The 26141-nt window shown below is 41.5% G+C and overlaps 1 protein-coding gene across 6 annotated transcripts in view; it reads right to left on the bottom strand.

Moving 5' to 3' along the window:
* The window catches only part of MAGI3 (membrane associated guanylate kinase, WW and PDZ domain containing 3), a 345070-nt gene that overhangs the window by 104481 nt on the left and 214448 nt on the right, over positions 1-26141 (bottom strand). For all 6 annotated transcript variants that reach the window (XM_040423894.1, XM_040423896.1, XM_040423898.1 and 3 more), the window contains 4 exons: positions 8233-8445; positions 7792-7963; positions 7617-7696; positions 2492-2549 (listed from right to left, as the gene is read on the bottom strand). In XM_040423894.1, coding sequence (XP_040279828.1) covers positions 2492-2549; positions 7617-7696; positions 7792-7963; positions 8233-8445 — 523 coding nt within the window. The remainder of the gene's footprint in view (positions 1-2491; positions 2550-7616; positions 7697-7791; positions 7964-8232; positions 8446-26141) is intronic.

Here is a 26141-nt window from a genome sequence, read left to right as displayed (position 1 = left end):
TAGTCTAAGAAGTGGAGCAGTCATCTTGGATGGCAGAGGGGGAGTCCTGCATTTAGTAGATCTTTAGCTAAAAAGAAGAAAAGGAGGTCATCAGGTAACGGTTCCTCTCTGTTTGGACTTTTAGAATGGGAGAGGGTCTCAGTTAGACCATCGTACCAGGGGAAAGTTAGGGTTGTTTAGAGCACCACTCCTTCCAAATGCTATCCCGGCATTGTGACTGGTCTGGACTTCTCACATTACTATAATCAGTACACTGCTCCTATGTGTGCATGTTTATCTAGGCCTATTCAGAGAACCAGAGTTGTTATTCTGTCAATCATTTCAATTCCCCAACTACTATTCCAAAGAGCATTACCTTACAGATAAATCATTGCCTGTGTAGCAATAAAATGAGATTGCTCTGATCTCTGTAGCAGTAGTCTCAGTAGGACAACATATTGTATTCAAATTTGAATGGTATTATATGGAACGTTTTAAAAAACACACCTTTGTGATGGAAGTGTCACTTTAAGAGACCTTTGACCATAACTATAGGTCCACATCTTACAAAAGAATCCTTAACGATATGATAAGTCAGTCATTGTGTTAGATGCTATCGACTGTTCCACCTCTATAGTTATTTGGGATTTTGAAAAGCAGACATTCCCTGTAAAGGCTGGGTTAGACGGGCTGACGGAGTGGCCGATTGTAAGGAAGGAAGCCTTCCTTCCCGACAGTCGGCAGCTCGCTCAATGAAGGAAAAAGCTGTATTTACATGCAGCAATCTCTCTCACAGTATGAGGACAAGGGATCGCGATTGTGATTGTTCTTCCCCATACAGAATCATTGTTTATGGGCGACAGATTGCTGTTTAAAGCACACAATCTGCTGCCCAGAAATGATGATTGGTGGTGCCTGCATGAACGACAGGATCACCCGATGAACTAGCATTTTGCTCGTTCATTTAGTGATTGGCGGCACATTTAGATCGCCAGATTATCGGGAACGAGCGTTTGCAAGAACGGTCGTTCCTGATAATCTGGACGATTATTGGTTCATCAAAATCCACTTTAGGCAAGAGGATTTTGCTCAATTTTGAATCTCTACCCCCAATCAGTAGAAACAAACACAGACACTTTTCTGCCATGTTAACCACATACAGTAAATGAAAAGCTCACATTGATTAAGTCCAATGAGTTTGGACCTTCACTGACCTTCATTCCAAATCCATGCATCTGCCACCTATTTCAGCACTACATTTTAGCCAAAATGAAGGGTCAATAAAATGAATGGATCTTGAATAGTCAAGGGTTTCTGGTAACAGAATTTCTCACAGGCAATACACATTCAGGAACTCTACTGGATGGTATTTATTCTCTTTCTGGAAATCATTGGTCATCTAAGCATACAGACTCCATCCACGATATGTATAAATATCTCTACAGTCTCCGAAAGCTGATGCAAGACTAATTTTATCACAAAATCATTGGAGAATCCACATGTATAATTATTTGTGGATTGACCAATGTTCTTGGCAATAAAAAGTTGCGAATCAACTCTTGAAAAGTTCAGAGTTATCTGTACATATCTTGATCTGGGTAGGTAACTTACTCCAAGCACCCCTTTAAAAATCCCAGAGTGCCATGATACTCTTTGCTACAGGCTTATAGACTAATCTTCTGCTACACCACTGTACAACTCTGTCTGAAGTCTCAAATATTTGCCTCTTTTTTGTATTCCATATGTGGTTACAAAGATATGTAGAATAGAATATACTTAGGAAGCAACAATGTATCATTTTACTAGGTAGTAAAGTGAAAAACTCAAAAATATTACTCTGGCTCAAAGTTTCATATCATTCTTGTACTTGTGTAGGGTTGCTCCTGGGGGTGTCACCATCAGCATTAATTCACTCATTTGTTTATTGACCTTCGCAAGTATGTGTGTGTATTACTCAGACTATCCTATCCAAATGTGGTAGGGAATGCTGCGTGGGACTACAGTGTAGCAAAATATGTGGCCACTGCTCCATTCACTTCTATGGGACTATTGGAGATAGCCGATTTTCGGAAGTCAAACAAAAATTAATTTAGGGTGGCCGCACAATGCGTGGCTGCTTTCCACTCACTTTGGGGGTCTCGTCCTGGAAATTGATGCAGGTCCCAACGGTGGGACCCGTACCTATCTGGCACTGGTGGCATATCAGGTGATAGGCAACCAATGTCTAAGATGAGACAACCCCTTTAACAAGTGATGATCATAACACTATTGTTCAACGATGCTCATCAAGGGGCATAAATCTGCCTAGGAAAAAAGTACAGTTACTTACAGTGTCCAATTATCTAGGTTACTGATGTTAGCATCAAAATATAACAATACTTTACAGACTCTTCTTTTGAAAATGAATACAGAAAAAATTAAATATAAAAAAAAACAGGAAAAATAGCAAACTATTAACTTAAGCATAGTAAGTAAATAGAAAGGTTTACATAAGGGGAGGCTAAACGCTTACTCAACATAGTAGGTGCCATATTGTGGGTCCTCAATCTTCTCCCAGCCATATGGAAGCTCTGCAAAAGAAACATGAACAATGACGCTGCAGATATTTGCCTAAACACCTGTAGTGCAACCGATACTACAATTTGGCATGTACACTTAGTGACAGTCGTTGCCCAATCTCTTGCGAAAGAGCAGCTGCTGGAAGAAACCTCAAGGTGAATTCAGCCATCTGACGCCCTCAATCAACCTCGAAACGCGAAAGACAGTGACGAGAATATCAATTCATCGATATACGCACAAGCTAGCTACGCTAGATACGCTTCTGTTGCAGCCTGAAGGTGTAGACGGTAAAGTTAATATCAATAATTTCCCCGCCTGTGCTATGCAGATACATCAGGATGTAGGCTGCAGGTAAGTATAGGCTGGATAGACCTCTCTGCGATCTTTAGTGACTAAGAGGAATAAACAGCTTGTTTGTGGCGGACGGCACGGCGAGCTAACAAGCGGCGTTCAGAGCGTTAGATAGACTGCTACTAATTATTAAATACTGATAAGCAGAATGTGACACATAGCCTGCTGGCAGAGCGCACTGAATCATCGTGTTCTCCAGCGCTTTGAAGATTTCTCTTTCTCAATGCCTTGGGTCGTCGTTACTTAAATGTACATGATGTTCTCGCACAGCTGGGCGGGAATGCTAATTCTGATTGGGAAATGACATCAGCTTTGACTAGCAGTAGGTTGTACAGCTGCGTTATCACCTCATTGTTTGTGGATGGAAATTGGCCTATTCCAAAGGGATGCAGATTCCGAGCTTAATTATTTCTGGATGATTATTAAATTTTGAGTGACAAAGGGAACGACGTGAAGTATGAAGTCATTTGTAATTCATTTACGGAATATATTTTTATCCTTATAGGATCTCAATAGCGGAGAAAAACGCTTCAGTTTTGTCCCTATTCATTGTCAATGGGGACAAAACTGAATAATTTGCTTGCGTCCCCATCGCAGAGAAAAAAAAAAAAAGTGCGTCTTGGGATGCGGAGCAAGACGGATCAGTCATGACTCAAAATGTAAGTCAATGGTACGGAATCCGTTTTCTCAGACACAAAAGAAAACTGATCCGTCCCCCGTTGACTTACAATGGTTTAAGAGACAGATCCTTCATGGCTATTTTAGAGATAATACATCCGGATCGGTTCATAACGGATGCAGCCGGTTGTATTATCATGACGGAAGCGTTTTAACAGATCCATGACGGATTCAGCAAAAAAGCCGATGTGAAAGTAGTGTAAAGCATGAGGTGGCTTTACATACGCATTGCTGCCTGCCCTGTCCATAACCTGTGCCTAGTACTCCACTTGAAGGGTTTGTACCGAGCCCCTCAAACAAATGCTAGCAGGGTTGAGTGGGTGCGCTGCTGCTCCATTCATTCTCCCTGAGAGTGCCAGAAATAGTGCTGTACTCTGGTATGTCTGGCTGTTCCATAGAAAATGATATGCTTGGCCATGGCTGCATTCATTCCCCCAAATGTTAGGGGTCTCAACAGTCAGACTCCACTAATTAAATGCTTATCCCCTATCCTAGGGGTGGAATCAGACCCCTTTATTCTAATCAAATATGTAACTTTAAAGGGGTTGTGCACCCAATCTCCAGCTGCAGCGGTGACCTGTCAATCATGCGTCACGGGGGGCCCAGGTAAGTATAAACTCAAGCTCGGGTCCAGCCTCTCGCAAGAGGTCTGTTAAAAAATATCTGAAGTTGCCCAACACCCAGGTCCACAGACATTAGATATAACTTGGTGAAGTTACAATTTCAACTGTATTAGAATCATTTGTGACACAAATTTTCATAGCAGGTAAGAGGTCAGCCACAAAAAGCCCGACTATCTGGAGGTAGTTGAAAATTGCAGGAAACTTATGACACCAAACAATGGTTTCAGTGGAGAAGTATTTTATTACTCACAAATCTTACTTCCAGGTTTTCAAAGAATTTGAGCTTAAAAAGCTACTACAAAAAAGACATGGAAACTCCAGATAACAGAGATTTTGGAGTATATTGCATAATCGTGTTTTATCAGATTGACATTAAAGGGGAATGTCTCATGCATTTAATTTTAGTCCGATTAAGAACATTTAAGTGTATAAAAAGCAGTTTGGTCTTTGATCTTTTTTAAAATGTTATAGGGAACAATTTTTTATTTTTTGTAAATTAAAAATACACTTCCATTATCTGTGTACACAGTGCACTAGGGTCTGTGGCTTTATGGCAGTTGCAATGAATGGAAATTGACAGAAATGTCAAATGACTATTAGTGGTTCTCTGAAGAGATTGAGTAGAGCCCCCTCCCCCGGTCATCCAGGGTACATGCTGACAGAAACTTAAAGGGAATATGTCAAGAGAAAATCAACTATTGTTTAAATCATGTTTTTATGTTAAACATTTTAAAAGAATTTTTGATGATGTCAATATTTTTGTTAAAAAAAACCTAAATCCTGCAGTTTTTTCACTGGCCACTAAGACTAATAACAAGTGCCACTTCTTGTTCTGAACAGATCACTTTATTGCACTTTTATCTGCCTATCATTACAGGTAGAATTAGACTGACAGATATCACCTCTGTATATAGATAACACAGGATCCACCATTCACAATAGGTGATATCAGAGCTCATCTACTCCCTCCTGACCTTTGCACAGGTCACACAGCATGCCTAGAAAACTCTCCCACAGAAGTCAAAGAGGTCCCCTCCTGACCATTGTGTCTATGGATCATGGTGGCTGCTGTAAAGCATATCTCTGAAGGCTGCTAAGAACAGCTCAGGCAAGATGGAAGCCCCAATAATCATGTTCAAGAAATTAAATTAAAAAAAAAAATCTACAATCAGAAATTAAAATCATATTTGGAAAAAATGGTGTTGCTATCTGGTTTTAAGTGGCAGAAAAAAGTTATAGGTGACAGTGTAAGTGTCCTTTGGGTTATTTTTTAGAATGAGCTGCCATGTCGCTGTACATGAAGAATAACATTGCTTCAGCCCATTCTACAACTTATGAGGCATTTTTTTTATTACGTTTTTCCCTGTGATCTGTCTGTAAGTCTCATTTATTCTGATCTGGCGGGTGGAGACTAGCTGGTATCATGTCTGCCCAGACACAGGAAATGGGTAACCAAGGGGTCCTGGTCCCTAACTTTCTGACGCACCTCCTCAGAAGCTGCAGTAATGGAGGACATCATACAGCAGAAATAAGCAGTTTAGAGGTGAATCCAGCAATTATCTAAGTCAGTAAATCCCTCACAAACAAGCTGCAATCTCTGGCAGTCTCTCTGCCTGTCTACAAGACCATCCTTTCTCCTTCTCCTCCCATTTCCATGTGATACCTCAGGGAGCAGGCAGTCTGTCTTAACTGAAGACAGATCTGAGCAGAGAACTGAGAGTAAATGAAATGAAGGAGGAGCAAAGCAGGAGAAGGAAGAACCTTCAAAGATAGATTAGAAAGTTTTTGTTCAGAATTGCTTGCATTACTCATTTATGGAAACAAATTAAGGGTGTATTAGACTGGCTGATTCTCGGCTAGTTCATCGTTAACGAGCTTTCGCAGAAATGCTTGTTAGCGCTGATCCGGCAGTCTAATACTGCTGCCGATTGCCCAATGAATGAGCGAACGTTTCCTTCCCAACAATCATCTTCAGAATCGGGCTGTCTAATACAGCCTTTACTCTTTAACTATGTTTACAGTGTATAACATGCTATCCAGTCTTATTAAGCAGTACAAAAAAAGCGCTTGTTATCGATGAACTGGCCGAGGATTGGCCATACATCCTTAAAGGGACACTGACAGGGCCAATAAGCATATTGAGGTATATATATGGCAGCACAGGTCTTATAATGGGTATTACAATCATCTAAGTATCCCCCCTGTCCACCTTATACATACAGTAAACTTAAGTTTTATAACCTGCTCCAACGGTCTTCAATCTGCCCAAGGGGCGGCGTTTCACCTCTCTCGCGCCCAGCCAGCCTCCCCCAACTGCCGCTTTAAAGCGCCGCCCAGCTCATGAATATTCAGTTTGCTGGGCGGCTTCTGCGGTCCCCGCTCTGAAGCGCTGCGCTTAACAGTGCCCGGCGCATGTGCCGGATCTTGTGAAGTCCGGTACAGTAAGCGCCGCCCAGCTCATCAATATTTACTTCGCTGGGCGGCGCTTACAGTCCCCGACTTCACAAGATCCGGCGCATGAGCAAGGCACTGTTAAGCGCAGCGCTTCAGGGCGGGGACCGCAGAAGCCGCGCAGCAAACTGAATATTCATGAGCTGGGCGGCGCTTCAAAGCGGCAGTTGGGGGAGGCTGGCTGGGCGCAAGAGAGGTCAAACGCCGCCCCTTGGGCAGATTGAAGACCGTTGGAGCAGGTTATAAAACTTAAGTTTACTGTATGTATAAGGTGGACAGGGGGGATACTTAGATGATTGTAATACCCATTATAAGACCTGTACTGCCATATATATACCTCAATATGCTTATTGGCCCTGTCAGTGTCCCTTTAAGTCATCATAAAATCCCCACCCTCTGCTCACTCTGATCCAGTCTACACAGCAAAGTTAACAAGTGAACTGCAAAAATCAGGAAATGTCAGTTTACTGTATTTGCCCTAGTGGCCAGTGAGAAAACTTTATTATATCAATAAAATAATTATATCCCCCAAATCAAAATAAACATGCATGAATTTTATAGTAATAAAAAGGGTTGTGACCCCACCTCCTTCTTTGGCAGATTTGAAAGGGAAGCATACTTACCTGCTTCCTGCCTGGCTCCCGTCTCCATATCTTCCCGGCCTCTGCATCTCTGCTCGGCTCGGCTCCCCGGATGTAAACTTCCGTTTTAATGTGAAGCAGTGACCTGCTCCCCTTGCATCATGTCAAATGGTCACATGATGCAAGACAGGCAATTGGCTGCAGCGGCTTCCAAACGGAAGTTTTACATTCTGAGAGCCGAGTGGAGAAACCAAGGTCAGGAAGAGAAGGAGCCAGCGCCAGGAAAGTATTCTTCCCTTTGCAGGTCTGCCAAAGAGGGGGGTTTGCCAACCCCCTCCCCTCCCAAAGGAGCACAACCCTTTTAATTTTTTGTTTTATTTCACAACATGCTTACCGCCGTCGTCGCAGTCTTCTGGAGCTTTGGCTTTTTTGCACAGCCTGGGATCCAACCATGTTGTAGTTTTAGTGTTGTGGCTGGTAATAAGTAAAATACAATTAATAAACCACAACAGAACCAGGCATTCATGCGCAAGAGAACATCATATAACACAGTATGGATATCAACTTACTCAATAAAGTAAATCATTCCTGCATCTGTGTAGGCCATTTCCCAGTTCTTCGGAAGGGGTTCCAAGTTTTCACCTTGAGTTAAGTAATTCCTGAAGTCCATATTACTGTTTGTCTGGTTGTAGCTGGGGACAGTTTTTCCCCAATCTGTAGATTCGGGTCGGTCTCGATGATCTGAAACAATCACATGGATGTTGACAGTACAGAGAGATAATCTACGTGTCTTGACAATTGTATCTTTTTCAAAATAAAATCTTTTAGATACAGTAATTTGACTAAAGCTCCACTATAATGTATTTAACTCGGTTGCAACTACTCTTTTGAGGGATATCTTTTATCATTATTATATAACAAGGATGCTTATATATACTGTATAATTCAATGAAATTCTGTGAAATTCTCTCTTTCAACTACTCCCCATTGTTTCATAAACCAAGTCTCACCTGCACTTCCACTACTGCCATTCACGGCCTCTCTTTCCTCATCTTCCTCTTCCTCCGGGAGAGAAGAATCTGTACGCTGCATCTTACTGACAGACGTGGTTCTCTTTCGTGTAGTCTCTGTGTCAAAGTCTCCATCAAAGAGAACCCCATCTACTGGATCAGGCTGGAAGGGGCTAGGCTCAGCGGGAGGCTTTGGAGTACCATAGAAATTGCCTATGTTAACATACAAGATAAAGAGGTGTGAATATGTGATACAAAGAAGCATTTACAATCCAGGCATGTAAAGGGCCCTTTACACGGGCTGACAATTGATCAGATAACCGTTAACGAGTAAATGCTCCGCCGTTTACCCGATGGGCGGGAACGTTTGTTCATTGGTTAATTAGATCGTTTCCCAATAGCAGCAGATTGTGCTGTGTAAATGCAATCTGCTGTCGGGAGACAATATGGGGAAGAGCGATGGCATTAGCGATGGCTCCTCCCCATACTTTGGAGGAACTTCAGGAGATCGGAGCTTGTAAATGCACCAGTCGACTCCGCTAGCGATCAGCAGATTGTCGGAAAGGAACGCTTCCTTCCTGACAATCTGCTAGATTGTCGTCCTGCGTAAAGGGACTTTGAAGGGGTTATCGGACCCCTAAAATGCCCCACCATATGCCCAGGCCCCTCACACACAATATAATCCCCTTGCTCCCCGACACCCACATCACTCCTGGTTCCCGCATGGCCACTGCTTCTTTTCCCCATGTGCGGATGAAAACATCCGGTGTAGGGGGGAAGTGGGGGGGTATGGTGCAGCCAATGGCAGGCGGCGATGGGGACGAGCCTCCCTAACATCACCCGCGATGCTAGGGAGGCTCGTCCCCATTGTTGTCTGCCATTGGCTCCCCCCCCTCCCACTAGATGTTTTCACCAGGTGTGGCGCGGGTGTCAGGGAGCAAGGTAAGTATATTGTGTGTGAGGGGCCCAGGCATATGGGAGGGCATTTCAGGAGTCGGATAACCACTTTAAGAAAACAATCAGAAACTACCAAATCAGGTCCAGTATTTAAATAACTCGATCCGTACATTAATTTGCTATGGACTCTGTAATAAATAATTCTATGTAGCCTTTCAACTGCCAAGTGCCATGGCATAAACTAAACTTGGAACCGCATACAACAAGGTCATTAGTTAACGTTTCCTTTCAGCACCGTTGCCAAACCGTTTTAAAAAGAAACCTAGGTTATCCACATAAAAAGTTATTAGCTGTCTGATTATATGGCTGCAAGATGTAGAGGTTTCTAATGCTGCATTTGGATGCAGCGATCAAGTACACAAGTGTCGGGATGGAAGTGTTCGTTAGTGGACGAGAAGAGCTACATTTACATGTAGAGATCACCTCCACAGTATATGAGGACCAGCGATGGCTATAAGGAGAAACATGAGCTGCAAAAGATTCATTTACTTTATTATAGTATATCAATCACTGAAAAATGTAAATTTCACTTTACTTTTCTAAAAAGAATGAAAAAAAAACAAACACAAAAAAACAATGCAAAATGTAATTAGTCCTGCAATATGCCTTCCGTTAGACGCTACATAATTCACTCCGAGTCTGTTCAGCAACCAAAACAATTGCATCACATTTGTTACACCAACATTCATCTGCTTTACATCCAGCCGAGGTGGAAGATATTTAATCCCGCTGCAGGTTTTCCAGAAAAGACAACAAAATGGTGTACCGCACTCTAATTCTCTCTCCACATGTTACAGATATAAACACGCACATACATGTGTGCATAGGTAATGAGCTCTACTTTGCCCATTTGCAGTGGAAAAGAACAAAAAAAATCCCTCTATGTAATAAAGAGCATGATGGGTACATCAGAATGCAAAGTGGTGCAGCAGTGATCCTTCTCACAGCAACTCAATATACACAATGCATTCAGTATTATGACCTAGATTAGAAATCTTTACTGATCCAGCGAGATATACCTATTACAACCAAAAGTAAGGTGATTATATACATGCAAATTATCTTGATGACCCATTACAATAACAGTAATAGATCTGAAGACTAGTGACAATGTGCATCCTATGCATTTGAATTCGGTTTTAATGACTTTTGTAGTATCATTTGCGTGTACCATATAGTAAATACCAGTATATATTAAAGTAGTATCAGTGAAAGAGTACAGCTCATTGTAACATAACTTTAAAGGTTATCTACACCTTTGGGGGCAATATTTTATTTTTGAATTGTACTTATTATGGGGTAAAAATAATTTTTTTCAATTGCTCTTTATTAAAAATAGTGAGTCCTTTTTTCTGTACAGAGCCAAGATGCTCTACTAGCAGGATCTGTATTTTCTCTCTGCTCCGTCAATCGGCTAATCTGATGGACTACTTATCTCTGCTCTCTGACATTATAAAACACTACTGATAAGAATGTGGCTTAAATAAGTGTTTATGACCTCTTGGTAATTTAGAGATAAGGTGCCACGGCTGTGTCTCGGTCTCTGTGTTGTTTGCCACGACACATTTGCCATGAATGCTGGTTGCCTGGGGCAACGTGTAGTTTATGCAGCATGTGTGTACACTTCTCCTTTAAGGTTTGTTTCCATGCCCTGTCTGGTGCTTGTGGGATTAACTACCTGTCTGGGTGTGATCACTAGGTGCTTATATTGCATGTGGCTGGTAGCCTGCAGTTTAGTTGTTCTCCAGCCTCTGTTGGTGCTGGAGCTATGCTCCTGTCCGGGGTATTACATCTGCCCAGTTATTAAGGGCCACCTAATGAGACATCAATGTCATCCCGTTACCATGTCTTCCTACCATATCCATTTCTATGTATGGTGTGGTTTATGTTCAGGGTTTGTGTTGTATGTTTAGTTGTTGTTCCATGTCTGGTTTGTTTTGGTGTGTACAGTCCTGCATGGATGCTAGACACACCCCTGTCTGTCTATGCCTTCGGTGAGAGGGCTCCAGGGTTCCCCAGAGGGGGAACTACAAATCAGTAAGCAGCGCTGCCTGGGGCCGCCATGCACCCTGTCCGCATGGGGGTCCAGGCAGTTACTGGTACGCTGGATTCTGTGTTTGTTGTTTGTACTGTGTCCTGTATGGTGTTTGGGTTCCAGTACATATTCATGGGTTCCAGTTGTTGTGGTGTGGACTGCTAGTGTTACTTCCAGCAGCTGTGGCAGGTAAGTGCCTAGGATCCCGGTGCCCTTGATCCAGTCAGTATTATTTGCCACTGTGTTCTTACCTGCCAATCCAGTTTTGCTTTTAACTGTCTTCTCTTTATATGTGCATGTCAGTGTTCGGTGGGGAGTTTACCCCCACTCCCCACCGTGACATAAGGGTTATTAGATGACAGGCCCAAAGTGAACGCAAAAAGTACGATTCACACAGCTAGATAAACGGTTAACCCTTTGTGACAGAGCGGCTTAATATTTTAATAAAGATCAATTGAAAAAATTATTTTTAGCCCAAAATGAGTAAAATGCAATCATAAAAAAATTGCCCCAAAGGTGTACATTGTCTTTAAAAGGCTTTTCCATGATTTTGTCACTGATGATCTCTCCTCTGGTTAGGCTGCAGCCTTCTGGTAGCTTAGCCTAGGCCATATCACATGACATTCACATGGTCTAGGTGCAGCTCAGCCCCATTGAAGTGGATGGGTCATCAGTTAAAAAATCCCAGAAAACCTGTTAAATGTACCACCTAATGTAACATCAGTTCAATCACCATATAAAAACAATGGGGCGTTTTAGACGCCGGTCTTAATAAAGCCCTAAGCTGGCGGTAGATAACTCCATAACTATGGCACATCCAACGCCAGTTCTAAATGTAAGACCGCTTCCTTGCTGTCTTACATTTAGACCTTTTTTCTACGCCTAAAACAGGCGTAGAAAATGATGAATGAGTTGGGCCTGCCGGCCCATCCCCTTCCCTGCCACGCCCACAATTTTAGACTTGGTGTGAGTGGGGCGAAGCTGCAGATAGCGGCACAACTAACCGATGCGCAGATATCTGCACCTGAAATACGCCTACATGGACTTTATCTACTGAAAATTATGGATTGTTAAGGTGGATTTAGACGGGCCGAATGAGCGGCCGATTGTTAGGAAGGAAGCGTTCAGTGAAGGAGACCACTCGTTTTCATGCAGTGATCTCCTTCACTGTAGAAGGACGGGGAATCGCTACAGCAACCCCTCGTCCTCGTACAGAATCATGACTTCTGAGCAGCAGATCACTGTTCTGCTGCCCAGAAACTATGATCAATGGTCACTGAACGAGCGACAGGATCACCTGATGAACAAGCATTCGAGTGATATGCGGCACATTAAGAATGCCAGATGATCGGGATTGACTGTCCACAGGATGACTGGACGATTATTGGTGCATCTAAATGCACCATTAGGGGCTTTCTACTCCATTATGTTAATACCCCACTTATTGGCACAGTACTAAAGATAGGTGTATTGTTACTTATCATTTGCCCTATGTACTGCATGTAACCCAATGCATGGTTCAGTAAACCATAATCACAGGCTTCTGGGTCTTGTGGATACTTGACGTGTCAGGCCTCTTTTCAAACCACTACAATATGTACAGTATAAAAATCTGTGATCTGCAAACAACATGCAATGTAGAGGGGGATTTAAATTCTCAGTGCTTGGCCTGGGATCACAGCAGACTTTATTTAGTCAACGGACAGCAATGATTCGTACCCAATGAGATAATTATAATATATATTTTATAATTATAAGAAAATGCATTCTATATGATTTTTATAAATGACGGCAACACACATTTTTGTCCCCACAGACAGATTTTCTTTTAGCTCTGTTAGGATTTTGCTAGGAAGGAGGATGACGTTAAGCTCACTGTTTCTGCTAGAGAAAAGTGTTTCAGATGATCAAAAAGCTATACTGCAATCCCTCGAAGACCCAACGTACACAATAAAAGAATGAAAAATAATGGGGCTAGTGCGTTAAAGAGAATACGCAAGACCTTACTAAAGTACTGATCCTTGAAGCCTGGCGTCTGCCTTGCAACACCTTCCTTAGTAACATGTATAGAAAGCAACATGAAAAAACTACCGTTATCCTGCAGCACCCTTCCAAAGGGACACATCTGATACAATACACTATAATGGGCCAATCTTCTCTGCCTTTAAAGAAAGCCAAAATTGCACTACAATTCATGCCATATCAAAGACCATTTTGCAAGTTTGAGCTGTGTAATTAAAAGTTTTGAGAAGCATTGAAAAAAAGATTACTTTCAGCAATTTTTGAAATTGAATGTTAGAACGATGTAGACAGAGGTATGTATAGAAACCAAGATCCATCTGTATTCCATGTACATAGATTATCTAATATCTGTGCATACAGTGGAATGCCTGTTAGTATCCGCGTTTCATTTTTGTTCATAACTGAATAGTACAGGTGAATATAAAAAAACTTTGTAATATATTTAATCAGAAAAAGATCCTTCCTTTTCCTCTTATCAGTCTGCATTGCTGCTGCTTCTGAGGCAGTGCACAGAGAGATACTAAGCAGGGTCCTCGGTTTCTAATAAAACAAGCTAGTCTCTGAACAGTAGCTCATAAAAAACTGACAATTAGTGACAGACTGAAGAGAAAAAACTGCTAAAAACACCAGATGAAAGTCAGATAATGTCCATAGTGTTATTCCACCTGTACATACACTATCAGTTTATTCTAATTTTTTTTTATCAGAAACAACATTTTAAGAATTTATTAAAGATGGGGCCTATTTGAACCTCGTAGAGTCACTGTACTTACAAACAATTTATCTAAAACACTTCATTTAAAAAAAAAAAACTGCCTGAGTCCACCTGGAAAAAAAGGAAAAAAAGCTGTCAACTCATGACCTCTAGGGGTCTCACTTCCACCTAACTTTCAGTCCACTGCTTGTTGTCAGGCAAGATCTGTCCCCGGTAAGAGAGACTCAGAAGACGGCTCAGAGGAAGTGGGGAAGGGGGGGGTGTCAGAGCTAGCTGAGCTCCTGAGCCTAATAGAAGCACTACGCACAGTCTTTGAAGAGCAGAGAAGCGCTGTACAATATGTTGGAGCTATATAACTAAAGATTATTATTATGAGGGCTTGTTTCTTGTGGCATGAGCTTAATTTTACAGTGGTACCATTTTTGGCATACATGTAACTTATTAAACCATTTCTGGGGGATGGGAAAAGCAATCTAAAAGCAATTTTCAATTTTTGCGCTGTTCAATGTGCACAATATTACTATTATTCTGTGGTTCAGTGCAATAACAGCAATCCCATGTTTATTTGCTACTTTTGCACAATAAAAGCAATTATCGTAAAAAAAAAAAGTATATATATATATATATATATATTGTAGCAAGACGCAAGGGTCCGTCGTTTACGGATGGTATGTGTCACCGAGGTTTCTGGCCTCGGTGAAGTAAGAGCCGGTATTTTCAGGTGTCAGCGGCAGCTAGTGCTGATTGACACTTTTGTTATTGTAGTATGGCTGTATAGCTGATCCGGGACGGCTCTTACTGCCAAGGACTTCTTCTTGGTGGCATGGTGTGAACAAACACCAGAATCACAAGGTGATATATATATATATATATATATATATATATATACGCACACTGAACAAAAATATAAACGCAACACTTTCGGTTTTGCTCCCATTTTGCATGAGCTGAACTCAAAGATCTGAAACATTTTCTACATACACAGAAGACCTATTACTCTCAAATATTGTTCACAAATCTGTCTAAATCTGTGTTAGTGAGCACTTCTCCTTTGCCGAGATAATCCATCCCACCTCACAGGTGTGGCATATCAAGGTGCTGATTAGACAGCATGAATATTGCACAGGTGTTCCTTAGACTGCCCACAATAAAAGTCCACTCTGAAATGTGCACAGTTTTCCCTTACTGGGGGTGTCAGAAAACCAGTCAGTATCTGCTGTGGCCACCATTTGCCTCACCCAGTGCAACACATCTCCGTCGCATAGAGTTGATCAGGTTGTTGATTGTGGCCTGTGGAATGTTGGTCCACTCCTCATCAATAGCTGTGCAAAGTTTCAGAATATTGGCAGGAACTGGAACATGCTGTCGTATATGCCGATCCAGAGCATCCCAAACATGCTCAATGGGTGACATGTCCGGTGAGTATGCTGGCCATGCAAGAACTGGGATGTTTTCAGCCTCCAGGAATTGTATACAGATCCTTGCAATATGGGGCCGTACATTATTATGCTGCAACATGAAGTGATGGTCGTGGATGAATGGCACAACAATGGGCCTCAGGATCTCGGCACGGTATCTCTGTGCATTCAAAATGACATCAATAAAATGCACCTGTGTTCGTTGTCCATAACATATGCCTGCCCATACCATAACCCCACCGCCACCATGGGCCTCTCGATCCACAACGTTGACGCCAACAAACCGCTCACCCACACGACGCCAAACACGCTGTCTGCCCTGAACAGTGAAAACCGGGACTCATCCGTGAACAGAACGCCTCTCCAACATGCCAGACGCCATCGAATGTGAGCATTTGCCCACTCAAGTCAGTTAGGACGACGAACTGCAGTCATGGCCAGACCCCAATGAGGACGATGAGCATGCAGGTGAGCTTTCCGGAGACGGTTTCTGAAAGTTCATGCAGAAATTCTTTGGTTATGCAAACCGATTGTTGCTGCAGGTGTCCGGGTGGCTGATCTCAGACGATCATGGAGGTGAACATGCTGGATGTGGAGGTCCTGGGCTGGTGTGGTTACATGTGGTCTGCGGTTGTGAGGCCGTTTGGATGTACTGCCAAATTCTCTGAAACGCCTTTGGAGACGACTTATGGTAGAGAAATGAACATTCATTGCACAAGCAACAGCTCTGGTAGACATTCCTGCAGTCAGCATGCCAATTGCACGCTCCCTCAAACGTTTCAACATTTGAGGCATTGTGCTGTGTGATCAAACTGCACATTTCAGAGTGGTCTTTTATTGTGGGCAGTCTAAGGCACACCTGTACAATATTCATGCTGTCTAATCAGCACCTTGATATGCCATACCTGTGAGGTGGGATGGATTATCTTGGCAAAGGAGAAGTGCTCACTAACACAGATTTAGACAGATTTGTAAACAATATTTGAGAGTAATGGGTCTTTTGTGTATGTAGAAAATGTTTCAGATCATGTGTTCAGCTCATGCAAAATGGGAGCAAAACCGAAAGTGTTAAGTTTATATTTTTGTTCAGTATATGTGTATGTATATATATATATACACACACACACACACACACACATATACATACACATATATACATACACACACACTTTTTTACGCCATATTCTGAAATCCATGATTTTGTTTACTTCTCCATTGATGGGGCTGTGGGAGGGCTTGTTTTTTGAAGGATAAAATAAAAAATTTTGCTAACATATATGACTTTATGATTGCATTTTATTTATTTTTGGGGGAGGTGGGATTATAATGGTATAATTTAATAGTTTGAGTTGTTACAGACACAGCAATAGCTATTACAATAGTGGGGGGAAAAAGTGGGGAAAATTGGCTTCTACCTCACAGGTTTTTGTTTTTTTTTGCCTTCCTCTGGATCAACTTGCAGGATGACAGGCCGAACTGGATGGACAAATGTCTTTTTTCGGTTTTAAGTACTATGTTACTATGTATTAAAAAATTTTTTTTTTTACATTATGCATTTTTTATGGGGAAAAGTTTTTTTGCGTTTTTTTCATATTTGTATCAATTTTATGACAATTTTTTTTCAACTTTTTTTTTAAATAACCCTCAGCTACTTCACCACTAAGAAGCTTGATCGCTAGCGTAACATACTACAATACTGTAGTGAATTGTACTATGTACTGTACTGAATAATTCCTGTTAAGAAATACCCACAGGCATTGATCATTGCAGAGGCAGTTCAACTTCGTGTTATAGCCAGCTCTTGTGGCGAACTGTGCAAGCACAGCTCCTGTGTTCATACCATCCCATGCGCATGAATGTACATGTACATTTACAAGAACACACTGCAAAATGGGTTATCTCACTTCAGCAAATGACATAGAGGAGGCTAATACAAGGCACTTACTAATGTACTGTGATTGTCCATATTTGGTTCTTTGTTGGACTGATTCATTTTTCCATTGCATTATAACCTGCTTGTTTCCAAGGTTACGACCACCCTGCAATCCATCAGCGGTGGCCGTGCTTGTAAACTATAGGAAAAGGCACCGTCCTCTCTGGTGACCGGGGCAATGGGAGTGCGCATAGGCCAGTATTTTTTCCTATAGTGTGCAAGCACGGCCACTGCTCCTGGATTGCAGGATGGTCATAACCATGTATAATGTGATGGAAAAATTAATCAAGCCAGCAAAGGAAGCAATATGGACAATCACAATACATCAGTAAGTGCGTTGTATTAACTTTCTATACATAAACGCCATTTATTGAAGGGAGACAACCCCTTAAAGGATTCTTAAGAACTAATGTAAATTTTCAAAGATATTAAATCACATGACTGTGATGGTTTGATCTCTGAGATCCCCACCGATCCAGAGAAAGAATGGTCAGAATCCCATTCTTCGGCTTCCCTGCACAAGGTGGGTCCCACAACAACTTGTGATGAAAGTGGAGATGTGCAGAAACATAGAAACATAGAAACATAGAATGTGTCGGCAGATAAGAACCATTTGGCCCATCTAGTCTGCCCAATATACTGAATACTATGGATAGCCCCCGGCCCTATCTTATATGAAGGATGGTCTTATGCCTATCCCATGCATGCTTAAACCCCTTCACTGTATTTGCAGCTACCACTTCTGCAGGAAGGCTATTCCATGCATCCACTACTCTCTCAGTAAAGTAATACTTCCTTATATTACTTTTAAACCTTTGCCCCTCTAATTTAAAACTGTGTCCTCTTGTGGTAGTTTTTCTTCTTTTAAATATGCTCTCTTCCTTTACCGAGTTGATTCCCTTTATGTATTTAAAAGTTTCTATCATATCCCCTCTGTCTCTTCTTTCTTCCAAGCTATACATATTAAGGTCCTTTAACCTTTCCTGGTAAGTTTTATCCTGCAATCCATGTACTAGTTTAGTAGCTCTTCTCTGAACTCTCTCTAGAGTATCTATATCCTTCTGGAGATATGGCCTCCAGTACTGCGCACAATACTCCAAGTGAGGTCTCACCAGTGTTCTGTACAGCGGCATAAGCACTTCACTCTTTCTACTGCTTATACCTCTCCCTATACATCCAAGCATTCTGCTGGCATTTCGTGCTGCTCTATTACATTGTCTTCCCACCTTTAAGTCTTCTGAAATAATTACTCCTAAATCCCTTTCCTCAGATACTGAGGTCAGGACTGTGTCAAATATTCTATATTCTGCCCTTGGGTTTTTACGCCCCAGGTGCATTATCTTGCACTTATCCACATTAAATTTCAGTTTCCAGAGTTCTGACCATTCTTCTAGTTTTCCTAAATCCTTTTCCATTTGGCGTTTCCCTCCAGGAACATCAACCCTGTTACATATCTTTGTGTCATCAGCAAAAAGACAAACCTTACCAGCGAGGCCTTTTGCAATATCACTTATGAAGATATTAAACAAAATCGGTCCCAGTACAGATCCCTGTGGAACCCCACTGGTAACATTACCTTGTTTTGAATGTTCTCCATTGACTACAACCCTCTGTTGTCTGTCACTCAGCCACTGCCTAATCCACTCAACAATATGGGAGTCCATGCTCAATGACTGCAGTTTATTGATAAGTCTTCTATGTGGGACAGTGTCAAAAGCCTTACTAAAATCTAGATATGCGATGTCTACTGCACCTCCACCGTCTATTATTTTATTCACCCAGTCAAAAAAATCTATAAGATTTGTTTGACATGATCTCCCTGAAGTAAACCCATGTTGTTTTTCATCTTGCAATCCATGGGATTTTAGATGTTCCACAATCCTATCCTTTAATAGGGTTTCCATTAATTTGCCTACTATTGATGTCAGACTCACTGGTCTATAGTTGCTCGATTCCTCCCTACTACCTTTCTTGTGAATGGGCACGACATTTGCCAATTTCCAATCTTCCGGGACGACTCCTGTTACTAATGATTGGTTAAATAAATCTGTTAACGGTTTTGCCAGCTCACCACTAAGCTCTTTTAATAATTTTGGGTGTATCTCATCAGGCCCCTGTGACTTATCTGTCTTCACCTTAGACAGCAAACTTAGAACATCTTCCTCTGTAAAGATACATGCATCAAACGATTTAATAGTCATTCTTTCTAGTGGAGGTCCTTCTCCTTTTTCTTTTGTAAAAACTGAACAGAAGTATTCATTAAGGCAGTCGGCTAGCCCTTTATTCTCTTCTACATACCTTCCGTCCTTTGTTTTTAATTTAGTTATTCCTTGTTTTAATTTCCTTTTTTCATTTATATATCTGAAGAATGTCTTATCCCCTTTTTTCATAGACTGAGCTAGTTTTTCTTCTGCCTGCGCTTTAGAAGTTCTTATAACTTGCTTGGCCTCTCTCTGCCTAATCTTGTAGATTTCCTTATCTTCATTGCTCTGGGTTTTTTTATAATTACAAAATGCTAGCTTTTTATTTTTAATGATTTGGGCCACTTCTGCTGAGTACCACATTGGTCTCCTCCTTTTTTTGCTTTTACTGACGAGTCTAATACAATTTTCTGTTGCCTTCAATAATGCACCTTTTAAGTAGTCCCATTTCTCCTGGACTCCATGTAATCCGTTCCAGTCTGATAAGGACTCATTTATGACTAATTTCATTTTTGAAAAGTCTGTTTTTCTAAAATCTAAAACTTTTGTTTTTGTGTGGTGGGACTCTTTCACAGTTCTTATGTTAAGAGATCCTAATGTTATGCCATCATTTCTCTAGATGTGAAAAGCCTTTTTAATGCAATAAGCACAACAACTTCACAGTCTTTTCTGTTGGGCACAAGAACATTCAAACCGATCCATATATTGACATTCGGAGATATTTTTCAATACACAAAATGTGCCGTTTCTAAGTGGTTTGCTCGGCCAAAAAATGTGGTTTGTCATCAGCTTTGTACTGCAGTAAATGTGCCAACTTTTACAAAAATAAGAACAAATCCCCTAAAAAACCCCATAAAATAAAGTGGTACAGCTATAAAAATGAGCGGTAAGCGGATGCAATCCAAGACTTGGCACTCTGAGCAGGAAATGTTCTCTGTAAAAATTAAGGAACTGTAAACATGCACATAGATTTTAGGAGACTGTGGGAGGAGATCAATTTAGGAAACTTAGACATTGTAATTTTCTCTTCTGCAATTAAAATTAACCAGTAAACACATCCATACTGCTCATTTCCTTCGGTGTTTAAAGCGAATGTGTGATCAGAAAATAACCTATTGTTTAAATCACATTTTTATGTTACGTATATTATTAAAGGATTTTTGATATTAGATTACTTTTCATTTTCCATATCACTATAATCTAAAATCATTCAATTTTCTCCCATAGAAATCAATGAGTCCCTTCCAGTGTACTATGTCTATGTCCCCATGCAGCTGCGGTAAAGCGTATCTCTAAATGCTGCTAAGAAAAGCTCAGACAAAATGGCTGCCCATAATCATGTTCAGGAAATAGAATAAAAAATTAATAAATAAATAAAAACAGATTAAAAAAAACTTGTGTCTGTATTTGGTTTCAACTGGGAGAAAAATTATAGGGGACATATTTGCTTTAAAGGGAACCTGTCACCGGGATTTTGTGTATAGAGCTGAGGACATGGGTTGCTAGATGGATGCTAGCACATCCGCAATACCCAGTCCCCTTAGCTCTGTGTGCTTTTATTGTGTTAAAAAACCCAAATTACGTACCAGTAATTCCCTTTTCAAGAATCCTCCATGACGGCATACCATGAGAGATGACCCGCCTCCAACCAGGTAGGGACAGGAAGTATAAATTTGACTCTCCTCAGGCTCCTCCTCAGTGTCTTTCTGGATCGACAGCCTAGAGAGTGTTCTTTCGAATCTTTTCATTTATTCCTTTTTTTTTTTTTTTTTTGCACACCATTACACACACCATCACCTATGTGTAGTCTTATCATTGCTACTTCTATATTATATATACCTATATTATATTTTTTTTTGGGGGGTGGGAAACCCCTATGCCGTCATGGAGGATTCATGAAAAGGGAATTACCGGTACGTAATTTGGTTTTTCCCTTTCATCCTCCATGACGGCATACCATGAGATTTAACATATTAAACAACTAGGGGGGGATTATAGCTTGAAGAACTTTCCTCCCAAAGGCTAGATCTTGACCTGCCTTAACATGGACTCTGTAATGTTTGATAAATGTATTAGGGCTAGACCAAGTTGCCGCCCTACAGATCTGTTCTAGTGAAGTGTTAGCCCTTTCTGCCCAGGAGGCAGAAACTGATCTTGTAGAATGCGCTGTAAAGGCTTCAGGAGGTGATTTCCCTAGCGCTTTATATGATTCTGAAATCGCCGTTTTAATCCATCTGGAAACAGTATTTTTTGTCGCTCTCTGCCCTTTATTTGTACCAAGAAACTGAACAAATAAAGAGTCCGTCTTTCTGAAGGCTTTCGTGGCTTCTAAATATATTAGAACTGCTCTGCATACATCCAATTTATGAAATCTCTCCTCTCCTTTTTTCGGGTCGTCACAAAACAAGGGAACCAATATTTCTTCTTGCCTGTGGAAATTAGACACAACTTTGGGAAGGAAGGAGTTATCCAATTTAAACATAATTCTATCTGAAGAAATGACACAGAAAGGCTCATTAATCTTTAGGGCCTGGATTTCACTAACCCTGCGGGCTGACGTAATTGCCACTAAGAACAGGGTTTTTAGTGGTATAGATTTTATAGAGACAGATGATAAGGGTTCAAAAGGACTTTCTATTAAGCCTGATAAAACTACATTGAGATCCCAGGGAGGAGTCGTGGCTTTCAATGATGGTCTCAGTCTGTCTACCCCTTTTAGGAATCTGATAACCCAAGAGTGATTGGCAATTTTCTCATCAAAAACTGCACTAAGAGCCGACACGTGAACCCTTAGTGTATTGGGACGAAGACCTTTCTCCAGCCCAGATTGTAAAAAGCCTAGAACTGAAAGAACTGAAAATTTTTCAGGGGATACATTCTCTTTCATATACCAAGTATTAAAAGCTCTCCACACTTTATCATAGATTTTTGAGGTTATCTCCTTTCTACTAGCCGACATAGTATTGATGACGGGATCGGACAGGCCTCTAGCTTTTAAAATCAACCTTTCAGGTTCCAGGCTGCCAAATGCAGTCTTTCCACCTCGGGATGGTGAACTGGTCCCTGCGACAACAAATCCTGATCCCAAGGAAGGATCCATGGACTTTGGATGGACATGATCTTTAATAGTGGAAACCATGATTTTTTTGGGCCATAAGGGGGCTATCAGAATAACGTGAGCCCTGTCTTGCCTTATCTTCTTTATCACTCGAGATATTAGTTGCAGAGGGGGGGGGAAGGCGTAAGCCAGATGAAAATCCCATTTTATTGATAAGGCATCTATCCCTTCGTTTCCGTCTTTTGGATTGAGGGAAAGGAAACAACCTACTTTTGCGTTTGTGGCTGACGCAAAGAGATCTATCTGGGGAACCCCCCATTTTTTTGTTATTTGGTGAAAAACTTGTTTCTTCAAACTCCATTCTGTTTGATTTATCTTGACCCTGCTTAGGAAGTCTGCTTTTACGTTTAGGCTTCCCTTTAAATGGACTGATGAAAGGGATCTTATATTTTCTTCTGCCCAGGAAAAAATCTTTTCTGTTATTTGGCTCAGACATTGGCTCCTTGTTGCACCTTGATGATTTAAATATGCCACCACTGTTGTGTTGTCTGATCTTATTTGAACATCTTTTCCTCTTATGTATTGACTCGCAACTTTTATTGTCTCCCAAACAATTCCTTTTGGTTTGAGGACAAAGTTTTTTGGTGGTCTGCCCAGGCCCCTTGGAAATCGTGATGAGAGCAATGCGCTCCCCACCCCCAAAGACTTGCGTCTGTTGTGACAAACACCTGTTCTTCCGAATTCCATGGAATTCCCTGACATAGGTGATTTACTTGTTTTCACCACAGAAGAGACTGGTTTACTGCTAAGGGAATCAGAACTGTTTGTTCAAATGAACTCTGGTTTCTGTCCCAGCAGGTTAATACCCAATGTTGCAGAGTTAGAGAGTGGAACTGAGCCCACTTTACTGCAGGGATGCAAGAGGTTAAAGTCCCTAGTAGTTTCATAGCTTCTCGTATGGAACAAGATGGATGACTTTGAAACCTTGAGGCTTTTTCTACCACTCCAGACACTTTTTGCTCTGTAAGAGACGTCCTCTGACGAGTGGTGTCTAGGGAGAGGCCCAAGAAAATTATTTCCTGGGACGGGACTTGCTTTGATTTTTCCCAATTTATTAGCCATCCCGCTAGATACAGCGTCTAGCAGGTCGCTAAGAGATTGTTCTCTAGGGACTGTCTCGCCTACTATCAGTAGATCGTCTAGATAAGGGACAATCAGGATTTTTCTCCTTCTCAAGTGTGCCACCAGCTCCAGCATCACCTTTGTGAAGACCCTGGGGGCTGAGGTTATTCCAAAGGGTAATACCTGGAATTGAAAATGGAGAAGATCTTTCCCCAAATAGACCGCTATCCGCAGGAATTTTTGAGACTGATTGCATACCGGAATATGGTAGTATGCGTCTCTTAAGTCTATGGAGGCCAAGAAGTCTCCCTTTTTTAGCAGATTCACAGTTGATCTTATTGTTTCCATTTTGAATTTGTTGTATTCTATGAACTTGTTCAAGTTCTTTAGGTTTATTATTAACCGAAATTTCCAGTCTGGCTTTTTTACTAGAAAATGGGGAACCGGAATGATGGCTTTTTGAGCTAGTAGCTTCTGAATCCCTTCTTCCAGATTTGTTTGAAGAACGGTTGTTTTTTGAACTGGAGTTACCCTGAAAATATTTGAGGGAGGAGGAAGACGGAACACAATTTTGTAGCCTTCTGATATTATATTTAAGACCCAAGGGTTTGTTGTAATCATTTCCCAATAGTCCAGAAAAAAAACTTAATCTCCCTCCTACCTGAGATCTGGCGTCATTGCTTTGACGGTTCCGTATTCTTTGTAGAGAACAAGTACCCTCTACTCTTCTGGTTTCTTCCCCTTGACCAGCCCGAATCTCTATTCGTTTTCTTCGTTTGAAAGGGATTTCCTTTAACTCTCCGAAAGGGAAATTTCCTTTTCCCGGAGTCCCTGGGAAAGGTTTTTTTTGAGTCGGAAGCCTTTTCTAGGATGGATTCTAAATCCTCTCCAAATAATAAATTACCATGAAAAGGTAAGGTAGATAACTTCAGTTTTGAACTGACCTCTCCCGACCAGGACTTTAACCAGAGGGATCTTCTTGCTACGACCGCTAACCCAGTTGCCTTTGCAGCTATCCTGACTGATTCCGCAGTGGAATCAGATATAAAATCCACAGCTTTAATTAAGAGCGGAAAGGAATCTTTTAGACTATCATATGTATTACCGCTTTTCAGTAAGGATTCTAATTGCGTGAGCGATTTCTTTAGTGATCTGGATACTGATGTTGCAGCTAGGTTTGGTTTAAACAGGGCCGCACAAGCTTCCCATGTCTTTTTGAGAGTTTGATCCGTCTTTTTATCCATGGGATCCCTTAATGATCCCATATCCTCAAACGGTAAGGCATTTGGACCTTTCACTAATTTAGATAGACGTTTCCCTATCTTAGGACAAGTCGTTAAAAGGGCCTCATCTTCACTAGAAAAAGGGAGCCGTCGTCTTATTGTCTTAGGAATGAACAATTTCCTATCCGGGGACCTCCATTCCCTTTTAACTAGATCGTGCATATTTTTATGTACCGGAAAACCTCGGTTAGACCTCTGTTCAAACCCACTAAACATTTCATCATGGACTGATCTACAGACCTTTTCCTCAGAAAGATCCATAGTGGCCCTAACAGCTTTAATTAATTCCTTAGAAATATTGTCAGTACATTTTTTACAAACTTTCCTAGTAGAGGAATCTGAAAGTTTAACAGAACAAATACTGCACTTTTTTGCCCTCTGACTAGTTTTAGCTTTCTGAGCAACCTCTTTCTCACTCTGCACACATACAGAAAGAAAGGGAAACACATAAGGGTTAATAACAGAATATACTGTTTAACCCTTGTCCTGGTAACATTACTCAGGCTACTTTCACACTTGCATTCGGGGTTCCGCTTGTGAGCTCCGTTTGAAGGCTCTCACAAGCGGCCCTGAACGCATCCGTACTGCCCCAATGCATTCCGAGTGGATGCGGATCCGCTCAGAATGCATCAGTCTGGCAGCGTTCAGCCTCCGCTCAGCAATCGGACACCCAAACGCTGCTTGCAGCGTTCGGGTGTCCGCCTGGCCGTGCGGAGGCAAACGGATCCGTCCAGACTTACAATGTAAATCAATGGGGGCGGATCCGTTTGAAGTTGACACAATATGGCTCAATTTTCAAACGGATCCGTCCCCCATTGACTTTCAATGTAAAGTCTGGACGGATCCGTCTGAACAACTTTCAGACTTAGAATTTTTTCTAAACTATAATGCAGACGGATCCGTTCTGAACGGATCCAAACGTCTGCATTATAGGAGCGGATCCGTCTGTGCAGACACCAGACGGACCCGCTCTGAACGCTAGTGTGAAAGTAGCCTCACAGGTACAGATCCCTGAGTGGTCTCCATAACTCCACTTGGATCCAGCATGTTAGGGTAACAGCCACGCTTACTTTTCCCCCTTAAATAGCTTAACCTTAAGACCTCAGATCAGAGGACGACCTCCATCATAATCCTGCGCGATTTTGAATCTCCCGCCGTCGCCGGC

This window comes from Bufo bufo, chromosome 3 (genome assembly GCF_905171765.1).
Source record: "Bufo bufo chromosome 3, aBufBuf1.1, whole genome shotgun sequence".
Classification (NCBI taxonomy): Eukaryota; Metazoa; Chordata; class Amphibia; order Anura; family Bufonidae; genus Bufo; species Bufo bufo.
Note: the sequence above shows the minus strand (reverse complement) of the source record. Positions and strands in the feature narration are given on the sequence as shown.